The 27,099-nt window shown below is 44.4% G+C and overlaps 1 protein-coding gene across 1 annotated transcript; it reads left to right on the top strand.

Annotated features, from left to right (window-relative positions):
• Nucleotides 1-1,813: 1,813 nt before the first annotated feature.
• LOC143112032 (uncharacterized) lies at nucleotides 1,814-26,913 on the top strand. Its single transcript, XM_076274281.1, has 11 exons — nucleotides 1,814-2,497; nucleotides 5,270-5,530; nucleotides 8,464-8,632; nucleotides 9,537-9,767; nucleotides 11,541-11,653; nucleotides 12,865-13,012; nucleotides 15,898-15,950; nucleotides 17,102-17,199; nucleotides 21,159-21,300; nucleotides 22,215-22,964; nucleotides 23,016-26,913. Exons 1-11 carry the CDS (start codon nucleotides 2,462-2,464, stop codon nucleotides 24,534-24,536), a joined length of 3,522 nt encoding a protein of 1,173 aa, XP_076130396.1. The 5' UTR covers nucleotides 1,814-2,461; the 3' UTR covers nucleotides 24,537-26,913.
• The last annotated feature ends 186 nt before the right edge of the window (nucleotides 26,914-27,099 follow it).

Raw genomic sequence — 27,099 nt, 5'->3', positions numbered from 1 at the left:
CTCGTTAGCGTGGAAGTGAGAAGGGCATATTATTTCGCCGCTACAAAACGCTATTTTTATACCTCTTCTACAGTTCCAAACAACATTACACTTACGTGGTAGTGAGTAGAGGGTCCCTAAAGCCAAACCTAAGTATCCCGAGGTCTTTATGTGGTCGGATAGAGAGTCCAGAATGAATTTCATCAAGCCAGTACCTTTCCGGAAATGTTGCCATCTATGTTGCCATCTTTGCTGCCATCTTTAGGGGAAAGTCCGTAGGAGTCGATTGCCAAGTGTGCTCTGGAAATTCACAATTTCGTCGCCGTTTAAAAAAAAAAAAAAAAAACATAGTCCAGTCCATACAACTTCATTTCAATTTCAAAAGAAATACTGGACTATGTTTTTTTTTTTTTTTTTAAACGGCGACGAAATTGTGAATTTCCAGAGCACACTTGGCAATCGACAAAGATGGCAACATTTCCGGAAAGGTACTGGCTTGATGAAATTGATTCTAGACTCTCTATCCGACCACATAAAGACCTCGGGATTAAATATGCCCTTCTCACTTCCACGCTAACGAGCTTTGACTAAAAACGGTAACATCGAACTTTCTCAAAACACATCCGAATGACATGATTTGGATGTCAACTAAACGTATGTACTCCCAATCATCCGTAAATTGATCTAAAGTGCATTTTACTCCGGATAATTCCTTTAAGAACCGCCATGACAACGGCATTTCCGCAGGCCACAGGGTCACTGCATGATATGTGTTTAAGTTGAGTCAAATCCAATTATTTATGTAGCCGCTCATTTTTAACAGAAAAGTGTCAGCGCTGCTCTGCTGAGTGGAGTAAAGGTGTATTACCTACTGACCAACTGAGCTCGATAACACTAAAAGTAGAAGTCAATAATATCTTACTTAAGATAATGATCACAAGTATGACTAAACATGGCAGTAGGCCTACATTATAAGCATGGAAGCAGGCCTACATTATAAGCATGGCAGCAGGCCTACATTATAAACATGGCAGTAGGCCTACATTATAAGCATTGCAGCAGGCCTACATTATAAGCATGGCAGCAGGCCTACATGGCAGCAGGCCTACATTATAAGCATGGCAGCAGGCCTACATTATAAGCATGGCAGCATTAACAGTGTGCATGTGTCCCCCTTTATGCTTAAAGGTGCAGTTAGCGATCATATGCAATTTCAAGCCCATGACATTTTAGTAACTGTGCCTTTAATGCAGCCTTAAAGACGGCACTGTGATGTTGAAATGTCCAAAATTCCCTGTCAATGTTTTCATCACTAGCTCAGCGAACTGGGTACATGTTATCTATATGGCACTTCAATAGCTCATTGTATAGCCTCATCTGCATTGCTTTCACTGAACCTTTGTTATTTCCTTTAGCTGTTTATTTAAGGAACCACCCAAAAAACCTTAAGTGTAGGCTACAGATCTTAATCTGCATAGATGCCTGAGGTGATATGTAAACTAGCAGTGCGTGGATCTGCCACTGGAGGGCATATGGATAGAATAGCCTACCTTTCACAGAGGTAGCTCTGTATTAAATTCATACTTCATCATCATAGACAATTTTACTAGTAATTATATGACAACTTATATAATTTGTCAATTACAGGATGCACATCACATCACAAAATGGACAGGAACTATTTGCACGTCCTTAAAATCATGCATCATCTAAAGACCAGCACGTGATGAAAAGGTTATCATTCCGTGCACACGCGCCCTCTACAGGACAACACTTGAAACTTCATAAATGACATTGCTTTCATATTGTATTAGACGCCCGACTCGAAAGAGGTATTAAATACCCCAGGAGACGAAGATAAACAACATATTAAATGTATTTTTTCCCATTGCGTTAATGACAAGGCGATAATATTCTCCGTCGTATAGCAGAAGACCTCGCGATCAATTCCAGAGGGCCCGTTTCATTTTCTACATAGTGGTGAGCCACGTGACGAAAGGCAGCCGAATGAAAGTTTATCCGATATGTTGCCACTTAATATTATTCAGTATCCTGTAAGCAAGATCAACGGAATCAAGATATTTCTGGAGAAAATGTTGTGAGCATTATTTGCGCACGTTGTAACCTAGCTGTGTTATATGCATTAGGACTATAGCCTAATAAAGCTACTTTGGATTGATTCAATGGCATGCTTTAAAAATAATGAGGAAGTTAAACGGCTTAACCGTGAATTGCTATCAACCCAATCTTCCACCAAGGGCATGCGATATTAATGCTTCGGCCTAGCTTATTATTTTAATCATTCAATGTTGGCATGCACGAGTGAGCTGTACTTTTGCAAACTGACTTTGGCCACACCTAAATCCTGTCCTATTTTTCACAAAAAACGAAGGCTTTTCTCTTGGAGCATTTGTTTGTGTGCCGGTGAGTACCCGGCTGTGAAACATGATAGGTCTAGGAGGTACCAACAGGGAATAGGGGAATGTATAAGGCAGCAATGGAGCAGAATGGGCTACAGGTAACTCCAATACTAACTTTATTTTTCTATGAAATATTTTTGTAATTTTATATTGTGTCAGAATGATAAGACTAATCGATTGCGAGCACGTTGTTTGATATTTAAATTTCAGTCATTTTGCCTGTGATTTCGACACAGTTTAAATTTAAGACACTGTATTGAAAGTTGTCAGGCTAACAAGACTTTCTGAAATATTAGGCTACGCCAAGTTTGAGTTGGCTAAGTTGCAACATGCATTTGCGAATGGCACACTGGTGTTGTATCTTAATCAAGCCACATTTTTGACACGACTGCGTAATATCAGTTGTTTAATGTTAAGTAATTTAGAAATTCATCTTCAATATTTCGATATCGGTTAATAATTAATTTCTTTGTGTGTCGTGTCGAATACCTTACGCTAAGTTAGGCTCACTCTTCCCCAACCCCCACGTATTCCTCATTTGCTTTTCAAAAATAGTATGCTATCTTCCTCATGTATGCGTTAACACAAAATGCGAGAAATAGCCTAGTTGATGTCCAAGCAACATTGGGGTGAGCTTGACCAATTCCTTAAACTGATAACAATAATATCATAAACAGCAGTTATGGTTAGTAGCACTGTAGCCTAATAAAAATCCTAATGTCGTGGAAGCAAATCTATAGGGGGGGTGGGGGGGATTGATATATCGCTGCTAATAAAGAGTTGAATCTCGTAATGGCTGAATTCCTATATTTTTGTTGCCTATGTTATTTTATTTTATTTTGACTCATGGTAATCATCAACAGTTGACGTTGTTGTCCATTGAAACGCTACAAAAAGCTACACTGTTACTTTACTGCCTGGACTCGAATATCATTTTGTTATTTTGTAACACTGGTTGGGCAAGATTCTAGAATGACTCGCTTTGACTCCCTTTAATGCTCAAATCGTATGTATGGAGCTATGTTGAATATGGCCAGTTCAGTGTTCGGAAACGATTTAATATATTTTTATTACCATCCGTCCCTCCAACGATTTTACGTTTCGGCCGCCCCCATGTCCGTGATTAACTTTTCTTGCCCATTGATTGAAATATAGGCTAGCAAACATTTTTTTTCGAGTATAGTCAGCGCCAAGGTCAAAACTGTGAAATAAATTAAATATTGCTTTGTCCATGGTGATACCGTTTAGACAACGCCACGAAGGCCAGTTCAGCGCGTTCAGCATTAAAACGCCTCTATTTTTTAGAAGGGCTACATTACATCGAAAAATGTAGTCTAACTCATTTTGTGGCTGTAGCCTAGGCTACTGTCTAGATTGATCCGGGCTACTTTTCACCGCTAGTCGGCCAATCGACGTGTGGATTTGCTTTGCTGCAAGCTAAGGGGGAGGGACTTTTGCAAGTGGGGGATGTAAAGATTATTTCAACTTTTCCACATTGGGAAGCTAGGAGAACATCAGTCATTGCGGCCGTGTTTTGGGTCTAAGTTTGGAAATATCAAGTAAACTGTTATGCACGTTCATCCCAGCATTACACTGTGTGCTACCACACAGCAGAGTGAATGTAGATATTGGCCATGTTAAGAAATAATATTAGAAACTTTGGGTATGGACCACACCCTTACACACTAATCCACTCTACACACACACACACACACAGACACAAAGCAATAGCCTACTAAAATATAATTCAATATCAAAATTTAACATGCTATTTGTTTCTCCCATGAGTACAATTCCTATGCTTTACTAAGTAGATTAATGCATTGGAATGTGTTTTCTAACATGTCTTAGTTCAAGGTGAATGCTGTTTTCCAGATTGTTTAAGGATGACATGAGACAAATCTTTCTGTGATAAATCTTTAAACAGAACATTCTTTAAAATATGTGTTTGCGTCATTCCTGTTTGTGAAGTAGATTAGCTTAGGCCTCAACTGCTGCTAATTTATGTGCTTTGCCAGAAGCATTGAGCTGATTTGAGAAGTGTGTTGTACCCATTGATAAAACGGGTACTTTACATTGTGTGTGTGTGTATTTGTTTAGTGTGTGTGAACAGTCTATATCTCTGAGTGCTCGTGTGTATGAATGTGCTTTTGTGTTTCCTGTCATAGTATACCATCCAGGCAGATGTAACAGTGTTATAGTTTATATTTTAGAACTCGGGGTGACACAAGCTAAAAGTCACAAACTGAAATAAAAGCACTTCCAGCTATTGTTAGTCTGAGACAGGAAAAGAACAGGCCGACACAAGAAATTATAGCTCACTATGTTGTCTTAGGCCTTTGCCTTATATACAAAGCTACATTTTTGAATATCAAAGCTGGGAATATTTTGAATAACAAAGCTGGAGGTTATTTCCATTGTTAGATTTTTTTTATTATCTGGTATTAGGCTCTCATGTTCATTGTTCCCTATTTCAGTGCTGAATTTTCAGTTGAAAACGCAAATGCAAAACATGTACACAAACATAATACTTTACTCAGGCACAGAAACACACCAGTGCTGACACAGACACCGTCTCACTCCCTCACTCTAAAACGGTGACTTGTTTAGCAGGGGCTAGCAGTTTGTCCTCATGCCTATTTAAAGACATTGCCTGTCACTGTATTTTATCTGGGCTGCTGTTTCTTCACACCCTTGCGTTTATAGTCGTCTTCATTTTCTTTTATTCTTATTTTTTTATATATATATTTTCATTGCTCTTGCTTTTCTTTCATATTTCTTTTCTCTTTTTCTAATTCCGATTGTTCGTTTTTTCCTCCTCTCGATCTTGTCCCGTCTTGTCTCCTCCTGCCTTGGCCAACGTCCCGTAGTGGGAAGGAGCTCCCAGCTGCTCGCGAGGCTCCTTGGCCTTCTACAAGTCGGTGAGCTCTCGCCTGGAGACGGGCTCCCTCGGCCCGGTCTGGAAGCTGGGGGGCTTCTACTTTGTTCGCTGTGGCCCCCACGAACCCGTGTGCATCGCTGAGGTCACCCTGCTGTGGGAAGACCAAGCACAGCGCCACCTGCTGGCCAGCTCCAGACTCTACTTCCTACCGGAGGACACCCCCAAGGGCAGGACCAGGGACCATGGAGAGGTGTGTGTGTGTGTGTGCCCGTGTGCGTATGTGTGTGTGTTTGGGCAGACAGTGGTAATGACTAATGTAATCTTTTGATTTTGTTTAGTATATCCAGTAAGGAAAGAATGACTGGGTTCAACAGAATAATGGAGATGGCAAATGTATTTTGGCTGTCTTCATTGTTTGGAATGAAGATAGACATTTTTCAGGTGTGTGTGTGTGTGTGCGTGTGTGTGTGCGCGTGCGTGTGCTTTCACCAGCTGTTGCATACCACCTTCTTGGAGTCGGGTGTGTTTAATTTTGTCTGTGTCTAATTTTAAAGATATTATATTTGGGTTTAAGATTATTATATTTGGGTTACTTATTCACTGAAGTTCTTTGCAGACCTTTAGCCAGGCACTTCACATTCCATAACCATCCTTAATTGCTTCCCATTGTAATTAAATGGAGACTCGACCCTGGAACTTTACAGGCACAAAATGCCTGATGCAGTTTTTTGGGCTGCTGCACCTAGGCTGGTTCAGAACACTAACTGTGTGTGTGTGTGTGTGTAAAAGACAGAGTGACTGGCCTACGGTGTGTGTGCGTGAGCTTGTATAACACGAGTAACTCTGTCCCAACAGCGGCACAGGCTATTGTGTTTGTGCTCTATTTGTAAATGTCAGAAAGTAGTTTTTGCACTGCTCAGTGCTCATACCTGTTTCCTGAGGCATGCAGGCTGTGCCTAGAGTGGAGATCTGAATTGACTAGCTGTTACTGTGGGGAGGACGTGTGAGCTGTTACTGTGGGCCGTTGTGTGAGGTGCCACTGAAGCTCTATGGACTCTGCTGTTGTGTTTTAGTGACTGTGTGTTTCCTTGATTTGGGGGGTTAAAGTTGCTCGGCACTGTGTCAGAATTCAGGGGTGAGCCACGTGTTTCAAGATTTGTAAAACAAAATTGAATAAACAAATATAATAGAACACCCTCAAAAGTTTCTGCTAACTTCAGTCACAGAAAATGTCAAGGAAATCAACAGGGCTTAAGTCAAGGAACATTTCCCTGTTTCTGTGGCCAATTTTTTAAAATCAATGTTATTATTTTTTTCTCCCTAATATCACAGTGTTATGCTCAATATGCTTCCTCGACATGTGACTGTGGAAAGAATTGACACTTATGCTCACACACAAGCATGTGGTCTGTGACAAGTCAGATATTAGGGAAAGCTTTGTAAATGGCAGATAAGCTGGTGTGTTCTATGGGACCTTTAGAAGGAATGTGTGTTTTGGGCCTGAGGGAGGGCTGTGTTCTACTGTTGATAGTCATAACTGTCGTGCTAGCGTGACGCTAGGCTAGTTTGGAGAGCTGCACTGCACAGGGCTGCTAGCGTGACGCTAGGCTAGTCTGGAGAGCTGCACTGCACTGCACAGGGCTGCTAGCGTGACGCTAGGCTAGCCTGGAGAGCTGCACTGCACTGCACTGCACTGCACAGGGCTGCTAGCGTAACGCTAGGCTAGTCTGGAGAGCTGCACTGCACAGGGCTGCTAGCGTGACGCTAGGCTAGTCTGGAGAACTGCACAGGGCTGCTAGCGTAACGCTAGGCTAGTCTGGAGAGCTGCACTGCACTGCACAGGGCTGCTAGCGTAACGCTAGGCTAGTCTGGAGAGCTGCACTGCACAGGGCTGCTAGCGTGACGCTAGGCTAGTCTGGAGAGCTGCACTGCACTGCACAGGGCTGCTAGCGTGACGCTAGGCTAGTCTGGAGAGCTGCACTGCACTGCACAGGGCTGCTAGCGTGACGCTAGGCTAGTCTGGAGAGCTGCACTGCAGAGGGCTGCTCTGTGCTAGGGCGACTTATGAACCTTCCTCTTAAGGGAAACTTGATCTAGTGTTGCACAACTGCATGTGTGATAAAGAGCTTTATTTCGCATGACTCACTGGCATGTGCGCAACCTGACGTTGGTGCGGAAGTAGAGTTGGGCACACACTCGAGTGGCATTGACCAAGACCGAGGACTCGGAGAGAGCACTGGGTCATGAAGTGCAATTCATATCATTTGTATCAATAATGCTCACATTGGAACATAAAAGCTGATGTGGTTAAAGTGGATCCCCACATTAATGCTGCCAGTCAAGACCAAATATAGTGTAAGATGACTTTTACATTAAAGACATATTTTCAGTGTTTAGTTGAATCACAGTTTTTCTGATTTACAGTTAAATTTGTTGCTCTTAGTTGACAGAGTTTGTCTGGTTTACACAATTATATGTGTTGCTCTTAGTTAAATCAGAGTTTGTCTGGTTAACACAATTATATGTGTTGCTCTTAGTTAAATCAGAGTTTGTCTGGTTAACACAATTATATGTGTTGCTCTTAGTTAAATCAGAGTTTGTCTGGTTAACACAATTATATGTGTTGCTCTTAGTTGAATCAGAGTTTGTCTGGTTAACACAATTATATGTGTTGCTCTTAGTTAAATCAGAGTTTGTCTGGTTAACACAATTATATGTGTTGCTCTTAGTTGAATCAGAGTTGATTTACACCGTTATATTTGTTGCTAGTGCGTGTTTGGAGTTGCTGGCCTCTGGCTCATTTGACCTCGTTTATTAAAGCTGTTTGAGGAGTTTACATTCCAGGCGTGTGTGTGTGTTTGTGTTTGTGTGTTGATTTAAGGTTGAAAGATGAATCGATCTTTAATAGAAAACTCTATTTCCTGAGGTCACATGATGAACCAACATTTTAAAAAGCACCATAGGCAGCAGTATGATGAATAGACAGCATAAAAACCAAGCAGAAGTGGTCAAGCAATATTTCTGAATCACTTTTAAATGTAATATGCAGGGAATATTGAACTGAAGCGTGACTTTAGTTTAATTTACATTATATTGCATAACAATGCAATCACAATATTGGTCAGGTAAATCACAATTAGATATTTTCCCCAAATGTTGATGTGTGCGTCCCCTGCGCTTCAGGATGAAGTGCTGGCCGTGTCCAAGAGGATCGTGCTGCGGGTGGAGGACTTGGCAAAGTGGGCCTGCGCTGAGCCACCGGTCTGGAGAGGAGGCCGCGTGCAAGGCCACTTCGTGGGGAAAACCACTTCCTCCCTAACAGGCTCCCAACAGCCAAAGGAGGAGCCACAAGGTGCGTGCGTGCGTGTGTGTGCGTGCGCGCGTGTGTGTGCCTGTGTGTGTGCACGCGCGTGTTTGTGTGTGTGTGTGTGTGAGAGAGAGAGAGAGAGAGAGTTACTTGATTTTAAAGAGTTTTGTATGTGAATAAATCAGAGTGGCCTCTTCGCATCTAGAGTGGCTTTCTTGTTGATTGTGTTAAAACACACTGACGAAGGACATCAGACCGAAACATTTTCGTGTTCGTTGACCCCTGTTGCTAAATGGAATAAAAGCAAGAAAGAAAGATTTTTGGAGTGCGAACATTCTGGCTGGTCAGAACTCTTACAGGTCAAGAATGATTCTCTTTGAGAGTGAACACTGAAGACACCTTGATCTTAATAAGGGTTGTCTGTTGTCATGACACATTGGACTACATTTAATCTGGCGCTTTTTGACTCATCAGAGCACTCAATCTCTTAACCCAAATGACTCCTCTACTTCCTCCGACACGCCGCCCTGAATATCGATGAGCATTAGAATGATCGCGCTCGCATGCATTTCAACTAGTAAACTAGTTTTGCTCTCGCACAACAAGTTATTCAAGAATCTGGTAATGGATTTTTTTTAATGGTCAATTGCGGCACAACCAGTTCTGTCATGGTGCCGGTGTTGTATGAGTTTGCCCTCTGAAAGGTGCTGTGGTGGGCTTGGGAGTTGGGCTGTAAGAAAAAATTGATACACCTGAGTATCTGATTTTTTTTTATTTTGCAAAACTGTATCGATTTTTGAAAATGTCTCATTATTTCTCTGTCTCTCCCTCTCCTCTTCCCTCCTCTCTCTCTCTCTCTCTCTCTCTTCTTTCCTCCTCTCTCTCTCTCTTCTTCCCTCATCTCTCTCTCTCTCTCTCCCTCCCTCTCTCTCTCTCTGTGTGTGTGCAGGTGGGGGTGAGGGGTCGTGTGTGCGTGTGCTGAGCTATCCCCAGTATTGCCGTTACCGCTCGCTGCAGAAGCGCGTGCAGGAGCTGGGGGGCTGGCCAAGGCTGCGGGACCCCCACATCAAGACCCTGGAGGGCATCCGCATGGTGCAGCACAACACGCGCGTTCTCTACTGCAGAGACACCTTCACCCACCCCACGCTCGACTCCAACGCCTGCATCCTCACACAGCTCGGTGAGTGCACCAAGGCCACGCCAGGGCCACGCCAGAGCCAGACCAGGGCCACACCAGAGCCACCGCAGAGCCAGAGCAGAGCCAGACCAGGGCCACCTCAGAGCCAGACCAGGGCCTGAGCAGGGCCATGCCAGAGCCAGAGCAGGGCCACCACAGGGCCACACCAGGGCCACGCCAGAGCCACACCAGAGCCACCGCAGAGCCAGAGCAGAGCCAGACCAGGGCCACCTCAGAGCCAGACCAGGGCCTGAGCAGGGCCATGCCAGAGCCAGAGCAGGGCCACCACAGGGCCACACCAGGGCCACACCGGAGCCACCGCAGAGCCAGAGCAGAGCCAGACCAGGGCCACCTCAGAGCCAGACCAGGGCCACCTCAGAGCCAGACCAGGGCCACGCCAGAACCACATCAGGGCCATATCAGGGCCACATCAGGGCCAGAGCATTGTGAGCAGTACACTAAGCTTACCTATAGCAACATGAATACTGCTGTGTGGCCCCAGGGTCCACAGAAGATGGAAATGTGGTGCTGAATTCTTTAAAAGAATTACGTTTATGTGCTGAATTCTTTAAAAGAATTATGTTTATGTGTTGAATTCTTTAAAAACATTACGTTTATGTGCTGAATTCTTTAAAAGAATTACGTTTATGTGTTGAATTCAATTCTTTAAAAACATTACGTTTATGTGCTGAATGCTTTAACATTAAGTTTATGTACTGAATTCTTTAAAAACATTACGTTTATGTGTTGAATTCTTTAAAAACATTATGTTTATGTGCTGAATTCTTTAAAAAAATATGTTTATGTGCTGAATTCTTAAAAAAAATAAGTTTATGTGCTGAATTCTTTAAAAACATTACGTTTATGTGTTGAATTCTTTAAAAACATTTTGTTTATGTGCTGAATTCTTTAAAAACATTACGTTTATGTGCTGAATTCTTTACAAACATTACGTTTATGTGCTGAATTCTTTAAAAACATTACATTTATGTGCTGAATTCTTTAGAAACATTTTGTTTAAGTGCTGAATTCTTTAAAAACATTATGTTTGTGTGCTGAATTCTTTAAAAAAATTTCATTTATGTGCTGCATTCTTTACAAAAATTACATTTATTTGATACTTTTTCAATTCAATTCAAATGTGCTATAGATAGATAGATAGATAGATAGATAGATAGAGGGGTGCTTTATTGTTTCTGGACGGAAACTGTTTTTTGTGAGTGAGTAAAGCATGTCAGGTCTTGGTTTGCGTGACAACACAAGAAGGGTAAACACATAAGAGGGAAAACTCGGAAAACATTCCTTTTTCTTCACTTTCTGTAAAGGTATAACACATCTCATCAATTTTGGTCATGTTTTGATTTGAAATTGAATGTGCAGTGTTCCCAATGCATTGATATTATGGAATTAACAGCTATTCTAAGGATTTTGAGCTTTATTCATTTTTCATTCATTCACACTGCTATTATTCTGCACATAACTGTATATAAACATGGTTACCCTTCATAATGCATAGGTTGCACGCACATGTGTGTGTAGGTGAGTATGCTTGCGTGTGTGTGGGGGAGGATGTGAGATGTTTCAGTGTGTGAATTAAGTTTGTCTGCATCCACATGTGTCACAGTGTGGTGACTGTTCTTTATGCAACTAGTATTGCACAGTCTTCCTCCTCTCCTAGCTGTACAACTTGAAATATTCTCTCTTTCTTTCTTTCTTTCTTTCTTTCTTTCTTTCTTTCTCTCTCTCTCTCTCTCTCTCTCTCTCTTTGTACTGCAGGGTTCTCCTCTATCCGTTTGAAAGGAAGGCCTTGTAAGCGTCGAGGCCGATATCCCAAAGTGCCCGAGCAGCCTACCGGCCAGCAGTCCGAGTCGTGGATGGAGCGGATGAATGTAATGTCCAATCACACGTCTCCTTCTGTGACTGTAGAATAGAATATTGTCCAATCACACGTCTCCTTCTGTGACTGTAGAATAGAATATTGTCCAATCACACGTCTCCTTCTGTGACTGTAGAATAGAATATTGTCCAATCACATGTCTCCATCTGTGACTGTAGAATAGAATATTGTCCAATCACACGTCTCCTTCTGTGACTGTAGAATAGAATATTGTCCAATCACATGTCTCCATCTGTGACTGTAGAATAGAGGAAATACATGATAATGATGTCATAGTTCATTGCGGTCATGTAGGCTGAGTGTCTGTATAGCCTTTTTCCTGACTGTCAGGATCCTTTTTGGTTTTTGTTTCAATTATTCCCAATGATGAAAAAGCAGATGCCGAGGAGGAAATAATATTTATATTCATTATACTGCACCCACCCTGTGTCTGTTATTTGACTTATTTACAGTATATATTTATTCCTAATTTTTTTTTTTTAAAGCTTGCTCTGCCTTTTTTGCGTGTCTGAGCCGAGTGCTTGTAATGCAAACTCTCTGAGCTGTGCTGAAAGGCCGCTGGTGTTGTCATCGTCACTCAGGCCCTGGACAATGCCAGCGCTCTCCTGCCAGAGAGAAATGCTATACGGACACACACCCTTAATCAGACACACACACGCCCTTCATCATAGACAGACACACGCCCTTAATCATAGACACGCACCCTTAAAGCGGCCTTGCGTAGTTTCTTTATTTAAAATATTCTAAAATGTCTTCCTCCCTCCTAATGAGGGTGACTGTAGCTATATAACTAGTATTGGTAGTTGCATTCAAGACGAGTCTATCCCTGAATGACTGAATTCTATAATAGTCCCTTCCTTTCATCGGAGTAGACATTAGGGTGATGTTTTGTGAGTACGTTGGTTAAGCTAATGATCTGTAGTTGCTCAACCAACATTTTAAAGACTGAACTTGAATTTCAACAGACCATCTGTAAACTAACTGCCCAAGTAAACGCCTCTTAAAGTGTTACTGAAGTGTGTTATTCAGTGCAAACTTGCTGTGATAAGTCTGTGTTGTCTGATAAATGGTGGTGGTTAGTGAGGTTCCCTCTACAATGTAAAGCACTCTGGGTGCCTTGATAAAGCATTATATAAATGCAAATTGTTGATGTTGTTGATGTTGTTGTTGTTGTTGACATGTTGACTGCTGGCTCCCCTGCAGGAGAACGTGCTGGGCAGTGCGGAGCTCCAGTGGGCAGGCGGTTGGCTGCATCACCCCGAGGAGCAGCTGTTCCTGGATCAGCTCTTCAGCTTCATGGAGCGCCAGGGATCACCCATCAGCAAGGTGCCCAACCTGGGCTTCAAGAAGAGTGAGTACCTCACCGTCACGCCACACAAGTCCTCGTCGTCGTTGTTGTTGTGATTTTATAGAAGTCCCTAGTTTCAGAAAAAAAAACATGGAAAAAAAGTGATATTGAGGGTCTCAAAACTCCCTTATTGTGACACACCTGCCATCAATCAGTACTTTCTCTAGAAATATAATCCTTTGTTAATGTTGTCCCAAAATGTGAAGTCTCCAAAACAAAAGGCCATGACTATAATAAGGATGAAACAAGGCATGTTTGTATTTTTTTGTCATTTTCATGCAGCTGAAATGGTATGTGGGGTAGCTGGTAGGACCATACAAATCTATGTGGAAATAGCTAAGTATATGGATATTTAATGTGTAAAGTACACATATTGTACCAAGTCCCATTCACAGAATAAATGCATGTAGTTACAGGTGTTTTGGGAACATAATACCATTATAAAAGGAGCAAGATGCTATGCTGTGTTTTACCTGAGGGGGCGCTAAAATCTATTGTTTATTGTAAATGTTTATTTTGGTATTACCAAAACACCTGTAACTACATTAATTTATTCTGTGAATGGGGCTTGGTACAATATTGGTACTTTACAAACTAAATGTCAATATACTTAGCTATTTCCACATAGATTTTATGGTCCCATTAGCTACCCCACATACCATTCCAGTTGCTTTAAAATGACACAAAAATACAAACATGCCTTGTTTTATCCTTATTATTGTCATGGTCATCTGATGTGGAGACTTCAAATTGTTGGAAAACATGGTAACACTTTACTTGACGGGTGAGTTCATAACACATTCATAGCACCTGTCATAAACTGCACATAAGGCATTCATGACTGTTTCATGAGACATGACTCAACATTCATACCAAACCTTTCATGAATGTGGAAGACAGACCGACAACAACTTGTCAAAATAAAAGTCCAACAATCGCAAAGCGGCATTGCCGTTTTTGTTCCAAACCTCTTACCTGATCACGTCTAGGGGTGGGCGATATGGACAAAAAATTATATCTCGATATTTTTTGTGATTTTGACGATAAGGATAATAAGTCGATATCCTTTAAAAAATTGTTTTTGTTAAAGTCTGAGTTACTTTACAGCTCATTATTTATGAATAGCATCATTACAATAACCAATAACCTAACCTGTGACTTTTTAACCAAATCAACCAATGCATTGTTACTCTATGACACATTTCCAATTCTGCCCCCACTTGTGTGTGTGGCAATGGCATGGTCTAGCCAGCTACGTTAGAGAAGATGAATAGGCCTAACAGTTTCCCAAGAGAAAGTCTGAAGCTGAAGTTCCTTTCAAACCTTTACATAGGATTCACTGTAAAACTAAGAGCAGACCAACAGAGTAGCTTACATCTCAGTTATTTCCTTCTATGTTTTGTTTTAGAGCAATCACGTAGGCTACCATTCCAAGTTACAGAATAGAAACTAATGCGTTAGCTTATGGCTAATGTATATGAGAAATCCCATAGAGATGCTAACGGTTAGCATAATCGATACACGTAGATATTTAGAGCGAACTTCAGTCCATTTACAAAAGAGTTACATGAGAATAGTTATTTGTTTACAACTGACTATTAAAATACTCAAAGGCTAATGTTTTCTCTCCATATAATACCGTGTAGGAAAAAACGTGACTGTCTCATCAATGCTACTTGAACAGAAGTAGCCGCATAAAATCCCAAGTAGGCTACTCTCGCTGCACAAAATAAACATATGGCTCTGGGCTGCATGGGACAACGTTGTGGCCCACTAGTGATCACGTGACACTTGCTCTGCTGCACTTCTCCCGCATAGCCTACCTCCTGGGAATGTATGAGTCTTCAGTGTGTGATTTCGAGTGTTTTTCCCCCATAAGTAATTTAAATACTCGATAATGTCAATTTGCACATTGTTAAAACAACAATCACGATATTATCGCAGACGATATATATCGCCCACCCCAATCACGTCCCATCTGAGTCAGTGGGCTACTCCAGTGCCAAAAAGACAGAACATGGTCAAGCAATTTTTTTTTTATTTTTCATAAAAATGTATTTGTTTTATGATGTAACCTTTGCAGATGATTTCTCATCTTTTGCCACTGGTTACACAAATACGGCTGAATGTAGGCTAGTTTACCTCCCAGTGTTAAACTCCGTGATTGCGAATACTTACCAACTTGTATAGTAAAGTGACATTCGATGTAGACTCCATAAGATATTCATGAAATATTTACAAAGGCTGGAGAGAAGAATGGCAATGCTGCTTTGCGATTGTTGGACTTTTATTTTGACAAGTTGTCGTCGTTCTGTCTTCTACATTCATGAAAGGTTTGGTAAGAATGTTGAGTCATGTCTCATGAAACAGTCATGAATGCTTTATGTGCAGTTTATGACAGCTGCTATGAATGTGTTATGAACTTACCCATCAAGTAAAGTGTTACCGAAAACATTAATAAACTGATGTATTTGAAGAGGAAATAGTGACTGATACCAAATCAAATTTAAATTAATGACTAAATTGTTTACACAATCATGCCTTTTATGAGTTGGTCTTCCACTCTAGAAAATATTTGGAGGTTACGGAAAATATTTGTCAAGATATTAATGCCCAAACATGGCACGTGTTTTTCAAGCTGTAAAAATGAAAGAATTTCAAGGTCTGAAAAAGATATGAAGACATAAGATTTGCACAGAAATATTTCACAGGCCTTGGTTTTAGGACCCATTGCTGATAGACAAGGTTTGAAAAAAATCTGAGACGGTGCAGCAACAACCTTATCTGATTTGACACGGAATGACTCAGCTTTGATTATATTTAATGTGTTTAAACATTTGACATGTGAGTTCTTTCTCTCACTGGTCACTTTGTCTTCTGTCCCACAGTTGACCTCTTCCTCATGTATTCCGTTGTCAAGAGGCTGGGAGGCTATGAAAACGTGAGTCAGCAGAAATGGACAGACACACACACACACATACACACATGCACCACACCAACTACACACACACACACACACACACATGCACCACACCAACAACACACACACACACACACACACCAGACACCAACAAACCACAAACACACACCAGCAAACTACACACACACCAGACACCAACAAACCACACACACACTCCAACAAACCACACACACACACCACACTCCAACAAACCACACACACGTGCCAAACCACAAACACACACCAACAAACCACACACACAGTATTGTGGGAACCTCAGCAGTAGGGTAGAAGTGTGGGCACCTCGGCAGTAGGGTAGTAGTGTGGGTTTTGTGAACACAAAGCGTCGCGGGTTCCCTTTCACTTTTTGCCTAGTGGCCTATTTTATCCTCCTTGACTTGCCATTGCCAACAGAGAAGGCATGTCATTTATTATAAAAATGTTTTGTTATCATTAGGCTTATAACAAAACATGATAGGCTACAGTCATTAGTATCCTAATTTGGCTACAACCCAACAAGTGTGTTCTTCTAACGTTAGGTGAATGAATATGTTTTCATCCAAGCTATTGGTCACTGACCATGTAAAAATCAGCAGAAATCAGCCAACTTTGGATCACATTGCTCACCATTTGCATATATGAACTCTGTCAAACTCTTCTTGCATGTGAGTGAGAGAGGAGAGTCTGTAGCGCAGTTAGCACGCTGCTGGTCAGTTGTCATTTCGGACTTGAGCTACGAACTACAGGTTGCTGGGCAACAGTAACTAGGTGGGGCGGGCCTACCATTCTGAATTGGAAAGTGTGATTGGTTGGCGTCTTTCCAATAACTTTAAATCAGAATTCATTCTGAAAATATATTGAAAGAATATGTAACAAACCACCTCACCAATCAGGGGTTATGATAATTATTTGAACCCGATAATGAATGATGGTGAAAATACATAACTAACCGAGTGCAACTACATTGCCCATAATCCAAAGCAGTACACTGGGTCTGAGGTCTGAGACCCCCAGAGAAGGTATAGTGTGAACATGAAGAAAACGTGCATGCATCCCGGGGAGTGAGAGCTTGTGTTCAGTGAAGTAAAAGAGTGTGTGTGTGTGTGTGTGTGTGTGTGTGTGTGTGTGTGAAGGTGACGACTCAGCGCATGTGGAAGACGGTGTATAACGAGCTGGGTGGGAGTCCTGGGAGCACCAGCGCCGCCACATGCACCAGGAGACACTACGAGAGGTGAGAACAGCACACACACACACACACACACACACACACCTCACCAGCGCACACACACGCACACACACACACGCGCACACGCCCACGTAGGGCTGCACAATTAATCGAATTTTAATCACGATCACGATTTTGGCTTCCCACGATCAAATTTGCGTGATCGAGCGATATTAAAAATGCGTGCTCTACCCATTGAACCAACCTGGCAACCCATAGAACACTCCGCTACAAAACAATGTGCCTGCATGCAGCCTACCAATGACAACTGTTCCCTGCACTGCTCAGCCTGATGCAATGCTCAGTTTGGATGCACTGTGGACTAGTAGCATTATGTTAACTATTAGTAGGCTAGTTAGACTATACAAAAAAAACGACGATCAAAAATCAAATGTGTGGCACAGCAGGCCAAGAGCTTGTCCCTCGAAACGGAACATCACATCAAACCACACATTCCTTTTTATCACGTTAACTTTTAGTCCTTGTTTGCTTCCTCCGATATAGCCTATAATAAGAGTTGAGCTAACGACGGGATCCGTGAATTATATTCATGTATTTTATAAGCTACATGTGCAACCTACAATGCATATGCGTTTCAAGACACAGCCTACTCAAAACGAGTCAACAATAATGAAATTGTAGCCTACACGTCAGTGTTTTACATATCAACGAATGACTAAACCAGGGGTGTCCAAACTGCGGCCCGCCACGCACTTTAATCCGGCCCGCCGAGCATTTATTAGTTTATCATAGATCCGGCCCGCCACACTTTAATCTGGCCTGCCAAGCATATAATTAGGTTATCATAGCTAGCTATTTTTTTTCCCAGCGATAGACGACGTTGTGATTAACTTCAGGCTACTGCAAACTGCTTTACACTCTTCCTAAAGAACATTTACAATGTCAATGTCAAAACAGCTTGTTACATCGAGATACATAGTATCTCCATTGCAGCAGATAACTACGTTAAGCTACTCCATTTAATTGGCAACGCATTTGAGCGTGCACGAGAGAGAGCGCAATGGCAACAGTTCCCATTACTGACCATTTACAAACTGAGTGGGCACAGCACTAGCCATAGGCTATTTGAGTGGATCTGGCACTATTAGTATTTCTTAATACTTTGTAATTACTGTGTTGCCGTTAACGTTTCCCCAAATATTAACAAAGTAGCAAGCTGGAAGTTTGGAAGTCGCAGTCAATCTATATTTGCAGTTATTTTTGGGAGTAAATGTGAGGGGAAGAATTTGGGTGAGCCAGATAGCAAGTCCAATATGTTTAAGGGAAAAAATATTTTTGTCACTAAAATTAATTAATAATCGTGATCTCAATATTGATCAAAATAATCGTGATTATCATTTTGGCCATAATCGTGCAGCCCTACGCCCACGCACACACCTCACCTGCACCCGGAGACACTACGAGAGGTAAGTCAAGCCCCCGCCACGTCTCCTTACGCTGAGAACAGACCTCCCATACCCCTGATACACAACATACCCCCTCTCCCACACACACACACACACACACACACACGTCTCCTTACGCTGAGAACAGACCTCCCATACCCCTGATACACAACATACCCCCTCTCCCACACACACACACAGGTACACCCCCCCCCCACACACACACACACACACACACACACACGTCTCCTTACGCTGGAAACAGACCTAGGACAAACAGTCCTATCTAGTGCGTCTGTAGTGCGTCTGTAGTGCGTCTGTAGGTTAGGTCTACTCCATCTCACTCCTATCTAGTGTGACTGAACGAATCAGGAGGTCTGTTCCCAGCTTTACACTAAATCACTGACGGCATCTCACCCATCGACAGCTGTAATCCGACTGTTTACGTTAGCCAGTATTTCAGCTGCAGTGTTTGCATACGTTGCTTATAGAAGATTCCATTCATATGTCACAGAAGAGATTGTTTAAGGACTCACGCCCACGGTCCATCTCCTAAGCTAGGGCGTGTGTTGCCAAGCAACTTCTGTACATGTTACAAAATGATGCAAAAACTCCTATAGGATGTTTTAGTGCCATTAAGATGTAAATGTATATGTTGACAATGTACTGTACTGCCATAATGCCACTAAGATTGGAATATTCTACGTTTTAATAGGATTGTTTTTTTTTACTGGGTTAATGTAATCCAAAACTACTATTTGAATGGCAGTTTTCAAATAAAAATGTCTTTGGAAAATGTTGTGTACTGTAATTGAAGGTGAGGGCAATAAAATCAAGCCCAACTTGACAGTGTGCAGATGAAATATAAATTGTGCAAGTCCGTTCAGAAACCCCCCTAGGCCCTCCACACTGAAAACACACACAATACACAAGCTGCGGTAAGGTTGAAAAAAACCTGGCAAGACTGTTGCATCGTCTTACAGAATGTTCTTTCAACACATTTTGTTTCCCTCTCTGAGATGGTGAAACTGCACATAGAGGTGTGTGTGTGTGTGTGTGTGTGTGTGTGTGTGTGTGTGTGTGTGTCCGCCCCACTGGTTTCTTCCTCATCTGTATGGTGGCTGGGTGCAACTTCACTTTAGTATTGCACTACCTACAGTAAGCTGGCGAGGCTGTAGGCTCGCACCAAACAGGAATTTCAGTCATGTGTCGCCATGGCAACCTGGGCAGTGTAATGCGATTAGCTGTATGAGAGAAAACCCAGTCAGTAGACAGAGGCATTCACGTCGTTTAAAATCCAAATCCCTCTGGAGCGAGCACACCGATATGAGAAGCCTACTGCTCATGCTGTAAGGGTGCCGTTTGCCATGGCTTTGTGGGTAGCAGGTACCTCTCGAGGGGTGTGTGTGTGTGTGTGTGTGGGGAGCAGGTACCTCTCCAGGGGTGAGTGTATGTGTGTGTGGGTAGGAGGTACCTCTCCAGGGGTGAGTGTGTGTGGGTAGGAGGGACCTCTTGAGGGGTGTGTGTGGGTGTGTGTGTGTGTGTGGGTAGGAGGTACCTCTCGAGGGGTGTGTGTGTGTGTGGGTAGGAGGTACCTCTCGAGGGATGTGTGTGTGTGGGTAGGAGGTACCTCTCGAGGGGTGTGTGTGTGTGGGTAGGAGGTACCCTTTCGAGGGATGTGTGTGTGTGTGTGTGTGTGTGTGTGTGTGTGTGGGTAGGAGGTACCTCTCGAGGGATGTGTGTGTGTGGGTAGCAGGGACCTCTCGAGGGATATGTGCCCACTGAGGAAGGCCCCTGTGTTCTTAGTGGTTTTAAAATATGGAGTCAACATCGATTATGCAAGACATGTCAGTGATACCGTACAACACACGTCTCTAACACGGTATTGTGAAAACAGCAGCATGTTGATGTTCTCATCATCACAACAAACCCCTGTGAAAAGTGTGTATATTTAGTCCCTAAGGGCCGGATTACCCTGTAAGGATTAGGCCTAGTCCCAGACTAGAAGAAGAAGAGAAGGAAAATATCCACTGAATAAATGTTTTTATAAAAAAGTAAAAAAAAAAAGCAATTTTAGGACCATGTAGGTGAAGCTGGCCATGGGTCATCTGACCCAAACATGCATCACATCCAGTGCAGCCAAATGGACACAAACACAGTGGTAAATCCTCACCACCCTCTCCTCCTGCTGCCCTGTATCTGCCCCATGCTGAGGTAAATCCTCACCACCCCGTATCTGCCCCATGCTGAGGTAAATCCTCACCCCCCTCTCCTCCTGCTGCCCTGTATCTGCCCCATGCTGAGGTAAATCCTCACCACCCTGTATCTGCCCCATGCTGATGTAAATCCTCACCACCCTGTATCTGCCCCATGCTGATGTAAATCCTCACCACCCTCTCCTCCTGCTGCCCTGTATCTGCCCCATGCTGAGGTAAATCCTCATCACCCCGTATCTGCCCCATGCTGAGGTAAATCCTCACCACCCTCTCCTCCTGCTGCCCTGTATCTGCCCCATGCTGAGGTAAATCCTCACCACCCTGTATCTGCCCCTGTCCTCAGGCTCATGCTGCCCTATGAGCAGTTCATGAACAGCGGCTCCAAGCCTCCGAAGACCCAGGAGCCTGTGGTTCCCATCAAACCCATGAGGGGGCGCCCTCCCCTCCACCTCAAAAGGCAGAAGACAAATGGAGTCTCTCCTCCAGTAAGTTTCCTTCAGTCCTTTTGTACATATTATACACTGTACTGCTCTCTGTGTGTTGCAAAATACGTTCATAAGAAGATATATGGATGTAAACAGGAGATCTAAAGTTTGCTCTGGTCAAAAGACAGTCACCCTCCACACCACTAGGGGGAGGTGTTAGAACTTCTCTGAAGCCACTGGATACTGTGTTGCAGCTGAGGAAGCTGTTGTTGTGTGCAGCCGTTTGAAATGATTATAATATTGACAATTATATTATAATATATATTATAATAATCATATTATAACAATCGTATTATAACAGTAATATGATGATGACACGCTCACTGAAATGAAATGTTTATCAACTTGTGTTTTGGTTGAACTTTTCTCTCTGTGAGGTTCTTTCACTGTTATTTGATTGTCCTCTGCGTAAACTGTACCATGTTCTTCCTCTCCTACATTGTTGATATGTGGATGAGTGTTCACTTGGTGCTTGTCTCCTACATTGTTGATATGTGGATGAGTGTTCACTTGGTGCTTGTCTCCTACATGGTTGATATGTGGATGAGTGTTCACTTGGTGCTTGTCTCCTACATGGTTGATATGTGGATGAGTGTTCACTTGGTGCTTGTCTCCTACATGGTTGATACTGTATGTGGATGAGTGTTCACTTGGTGCTTGTCTCCTACATTGTTGATACTGTATGTGGATGAGTGTTCACTTGGTGCTTGTCTCCTACATTGTTGATATGTGGATGAGTGTTCACTTGGTGCTTGTCTCCTACATGGTTGATACTGTATGTGGATGAGTGTTCACTTGGTGCTTGTCTCCTACATTGTTGATACTGTATGTGGATGAGTGTTCACTTGGTGCTTGTCTCCTACATGGTTGATATGTGGATGAGTGTTCATTTGGTGCTTGTCTCCTTGTCTCAGCAGCAGGCGGTGACTGCCAACGGTGTGGTGGTGGTACGCCGGGGACGAGGGCGCCCACCAGGCCGACGGAAAGTCTTGGCAGCCAGGGCAAACCAGGGCCGGCACCCCCTCCTGGCCAAACCTCCACCCAGCCAGGGGGCGCTGTCTCCCCCTCCTCCTCAGGGTCCCCCTGCTCCTGCTCTACCTGCTGTTCCCCAGAAGCAGAACCACAGCACCCCCCTCCACTCTCAGGTCCACACCCCCGTGTCCTGCCCCCCCACCTACACCTCTACCCCCACCTCTAACCCCACCCTCCTGCCCTCCACCCCTCTTCCTGCCCCTCCGGTCAAGCCAGAGGAGTTGAAGCTGGAGCCTCAGGATCTGGCTACCCCTATACCCAGGTTCAGTGGTCACTCCCAAGCATCGCCTAGAGAGCCAGTCACCCCCGTGTCCCAGACGGGTGGTTTGACCCAGGGCACCGGTGGTTTGGTCAGCAGTGCCTCTCCGGCCGTCTTTAGCCCAACCAAGGGCCTGTACCCTCTGGACCTGTTCAGAACCCGCCTGGGCCCTCTCAGCTCCACCCCCGTGCCCAGCATGCATCTCCAGTCCCTGGTGCGCCCACAGGGCAGGCTCTCTGCCCCGGCTAGCCCAGTGACCTCCACCCCGGCTGGGCCATGCAAGGACCCCCACCCCCCTCCTCAGCACCAGTACTCTGGGTGTGTGGAGCCAGAGAACCAGGGGCCTCTGAGCAGCGGGGGCACTCCGGGGGGAGTCTGTGGTGGCGGTGGTGGTGGTGGTGGTGGAGTCTGCGGTGGTGGTGGTGGTGGCGGTGGTGGTGGTGGGGCGGTGCAGTCTCCACTGCCTCCTCTCCGGATCCTTCCGTTGGAGCTGGACTGCAGCGTGCAGGTGCGGCAGCTGATGCGTGGTAGCCTCGGGTCCGAGTGCGTGCAGAACTTCACCAAGAGGCTGACCGCGGCGCTCGCGCAGGACCTGGAGTCACCACGGGCAACGGCTGCACCACCCTCGTCCTCCTCACTGCCCTCTTCTTCCCCCGCCCTCTCTCCTCTTCCTTCTCCCACCACTGTCGCCATGGTGACTCAGGCAGAGCCGCTCAATCTCAGCAGGCGGGGCGGGGTCAAGAGGTCTGCCGGGGACGACACGGATCTGTCACTGCAGCACGACGGCGAAGACGACGGCCCGTCGTGGACTCCTGTTGCCAAGCAGCCGCGGCTGGACGCGGACGGACTCCCGCTGAAGCCCAACGGTGGCGTGTTCCGCTTTCCGCTGTTCCAGGACCAGCCGGCCGACCTCAGCCTGCCCTGCCGCGTCCGAGCGCTCCTCAGGGAGAGCCGCCGCCTGGCCGCCAAGGGTCCGGACACCGCCGAACCCAAGGACATGCTCCCAAGACCAGCAACCACCTCCAACAGCACCCCCTGCAGGTCTGGAGTCAGCCCCGTGGTGGAGGAGCAGAATAAGGCAGCAGGACTGGGGGGTCCCCTACCTGGAGTCAACAGCACCATCTGCAGGCCTGGAGTCAACAGCGCCCTCTGCAGGTCTGGAGTCAGCCTTGTGGTGGAGGACAAGAATGGGGCAGCAGGACTGGGGGGTCCCCTTCCTGGAGTCAACAGTGACCTCTGCAGGTCTGGAGTCAACAGCACCCCCTGCAGGTCTGGAGTCAGCCCCGTGGTGGAGGAGCAGAATAAGGCAGCAGGGCTGGGGGGTCCCCTACCTGGAGTCAACAGCGACCTCTGCAGGCCTGGAGTCAACAGCGCCCTCTGCAGCCCTGTGGTGGAGGAGCAGAATTCGGCAGCAGGACTGGGGAGTCCCCTTCCTGGCCCCACGGTGGAGGAGCGGAGTACTGCACCAGAGCTGGACGGTGCCCTGGGTAGTGTGGAGGGAACACGGGACGGAGGGCTCGGTGGTAAGAGCCTTCTGGAGGTAGCCAGCGCACAGCTGAAACATGGCAAAGGTGACCACACACAGCTGGCCAATAGGGTACAAGATACTCAGGGTGTCTATGCAGTGCTGCCCAATGGGAAGCTAAATGCGCTTAGTGACCACAGCGTGCTGGCCAATGTGGATTCAGATGCTGAGGGCAGCCACAGAAAGCTTTCCAATGGGGAGCAAGATGCTCAGGCTAATAGAAGAACACTGGCTAATGGTGAGATAGACATTAAAGATGAACACATGGCACTGGCCAATGGGGTGCCAGACGGTGACAGCGATGACAGAGCCCTGGCCAATGGGGAGGGAGATGCGGTGGGATCCTTCATTTCACTCATTCTGCCAGACTCCCCTCCCCACAGCCACTGTAACTCTGTCGCCAGTACTCTCCTGAGTTAAACAAACAAATAAACAATCAAACAAATAAACAACCAATTAAGACCTGCATCAATCGCTCCTGCCCTCCCTTCTCCACCCCATCACTCAGATGCTGTACGTGAGCAAACACATCATCCATCATGTCATGTGCTGTCTTTGGTGATCACTCTTTCTGAGGTCCTCACCTCCATGTGTCACATGTGAAGGAGAACACCGACACAGGTGTTGCTTTCCTCCCCGCAGTACCTGTGGGAAAACTCTGAGGACGTCAGGATGAGATGGCGGGCAGAGTGTGGACCTAGAGTGGACCCATCACTGCACAGGGACGGAACTGTCCTTTCAGCATTACTCCGTTTGTCTGACAAGGGATCATGTGACTCCAAGAACACTAAAACGTTCCAGAAGCTTCACACGAAAGCATTATTCATTCTTTACTCTTTGAACAGAACCAGGTTTGGAACAGTATTTGTGTTGTCATTGGCCAGCGCACGTGTGTGTGCTGGTGTGTGTGTGTGTGTGTGTGTGTGTGCGTACGTTTGCCATCTATTCCTACTGAATTGTCTCATTCAGCATGTGGGAAGGTAAACACCTTCATGTCAGCTCTACTGGTGCTGAGATAGGACTCTACAATTGCCTTTGTGCCTGAACACCTGTGTGTGCGCATGTTTGTATGTATGTGTGCGCATGTTTGTATGTGTGTGTGTGCGCATGTTTGTGTGTGTGTGTGCGCATGTTTGTGTGTGTGTGTGTGTGTGTGTCCAGACGAAAGACTTGTGCCATTTTGCTCCACATTTGTTTTCTTTTCCCTTGTTCTTTTTTATTTATCTGAATCAGCGTTATTTCAGTCCCTTCCAGGTTGGAGTGGTCTGCCCAACTACTGTAGTGCCTTTTGTTGTTGTTATTGATATTGTTGTTGTTGTCTAACGTTTGTATTCACGGGATCACTCTTTCTTTCTTTCTTTCTTTCTTTCTTTTTGAGCCTGTTGAACTGTTCTGGTGTTTTGTTTCTTTCACCTCGTTGTTTTAGTTTACTGATCTATTTATTTTACTCCTCAGATGTACCTTGTGTTGTCAGTCAGGTAATGTGGGGTATTTCCGTTATAAACTCCTCTATGACGAGCATCAGTGGTTCGGCGTGATCTGTTTTCGAAGCCCTTGTTTGGCTTGTGGGAAGCTGTACAAATCATTTCCAGATGGCATCAGCCTGCCTCAGTAGTACTGGAGAAAAGTCTGTTAGGCTTCCAGAGATGCTGTCTTTCTCTGCTACTTTTTACCTTTTCATTTTACCCTATTAATTACTAAACATTATTATACTGATCCAACCTTTTATTGGATATATGTTTGTGCAGACATTCAGAGTTTCAAACGTAGAACTCAAGAGTTTAGTTTACAGGCTGTTTTGCATGTTCAAACCATAGTCATTTTTTTATCTGACTTTTATCTTTTTCTGGTACACTGCACTCCTTCTTGACCTTGTATTTAAGTTGAAACTGTTATTATTATTATTTGTAACATGTTTTGATTGCCATATCAAATTGTTTTAGGAAACAGGAGAGATGAGTATGTCTCCCATCTTCCCTGGTGTCTTGACAGCCATTTTATCTTGAGTGGGCCCTGTTTAATGTCGTTCCCCAGGCAACCTGGTTTAAAGGGTCACTAACTACTGCTGTTTTATTAGATCATAACCACCATCACCCAGTTGTGAGCTGGAGCGATGTGGAAAAAGGAGTCCTTTTTGAAACCAAGAGAAGCTCTTCAGCCGAGAGAGACTTTCTTTATGATCTCCATGCTTTTGGTTTGTAATTCAGAGTGATACTCCACCCTTCCCAGCCGTCAAAACCAAAAGCTGACCGCAGTTCAGTCATGCGGCTTGATTCCACATCTGGTGGCCTTCATCGGCTCTGATGCAGCAGTCCTCGGGGGTTTGGGTCGATGGGTAGTTCACTAATAACTTGCCCCTAGTGTTACTGTCACTACTTTCATATATTTCTCATACCGTTTAAAGAGAGGGTACCAGTATGGTGATTTCTTTTTAGATCTTAAGACGTTTTGTTAGACATGGCATTAATCTGTTGCTTTAAATCCAGTCTGTGTGTGTGTGTTTGGAGGGAGGGGGTGTATGTTTATATTTATGTGTATGGGGAGCATCAGACTAGCGCCAAACTGTCACATGGTTTCCTTACTTGAACGAGTGCCACAATGTTTTGAAATCCTGTTAAACCTGTGAAGCAGTACGCGTGTTTGTTGAACAAACTTGTCAACCATTCCTTTGTCTCTTCAGCAGTCTCTTACGGGGTCGAATGCCTGTCGATTAAATATGTGGGGGTGTATGTGACTTATTTCAACTATGTGTGTGTTAACACTGAGTATTTATAATAAAGTTCAGCCATATTTGCTATTTGTGTGGATTTAAATGTTAAGACACTGCCTGCCTGACTGCAGTATGATATTTGGCCACTAGATGGAGATATTGTCATAGCTGGAGCTATCTACTGGTCCCAGGCCTGACTGAAGTCTTCTAACCCATGGATGTATCATGTGATCCTGACCGTGTACTGTTCAGCCAGCCTTGTGCTGCTCATAT

This window comes from Alosa pseudoharengus, unplaced genomic scaffold, assembly GCF_046254945.1.
Source record: "Alosa pseudoharengus isolate Yale_2024_CS ecotype anadromous, Long Island Sound unplaced genomic scaffold, YU_APseudo_1.1 YU_APseudo_1.1_scf_8, whole genome shotgun sequence".
In the NCBI taxonomy this organism is placed as follows: Eukaryota; Metazoa; Chordata; class Actinopteri; order Clupeiformes; family Clupeidae; genus Alosa; species Alosa pseudoharengus.
This window is presented reverse-complemented; position numbering and strand designations above follow the sequence as displayed.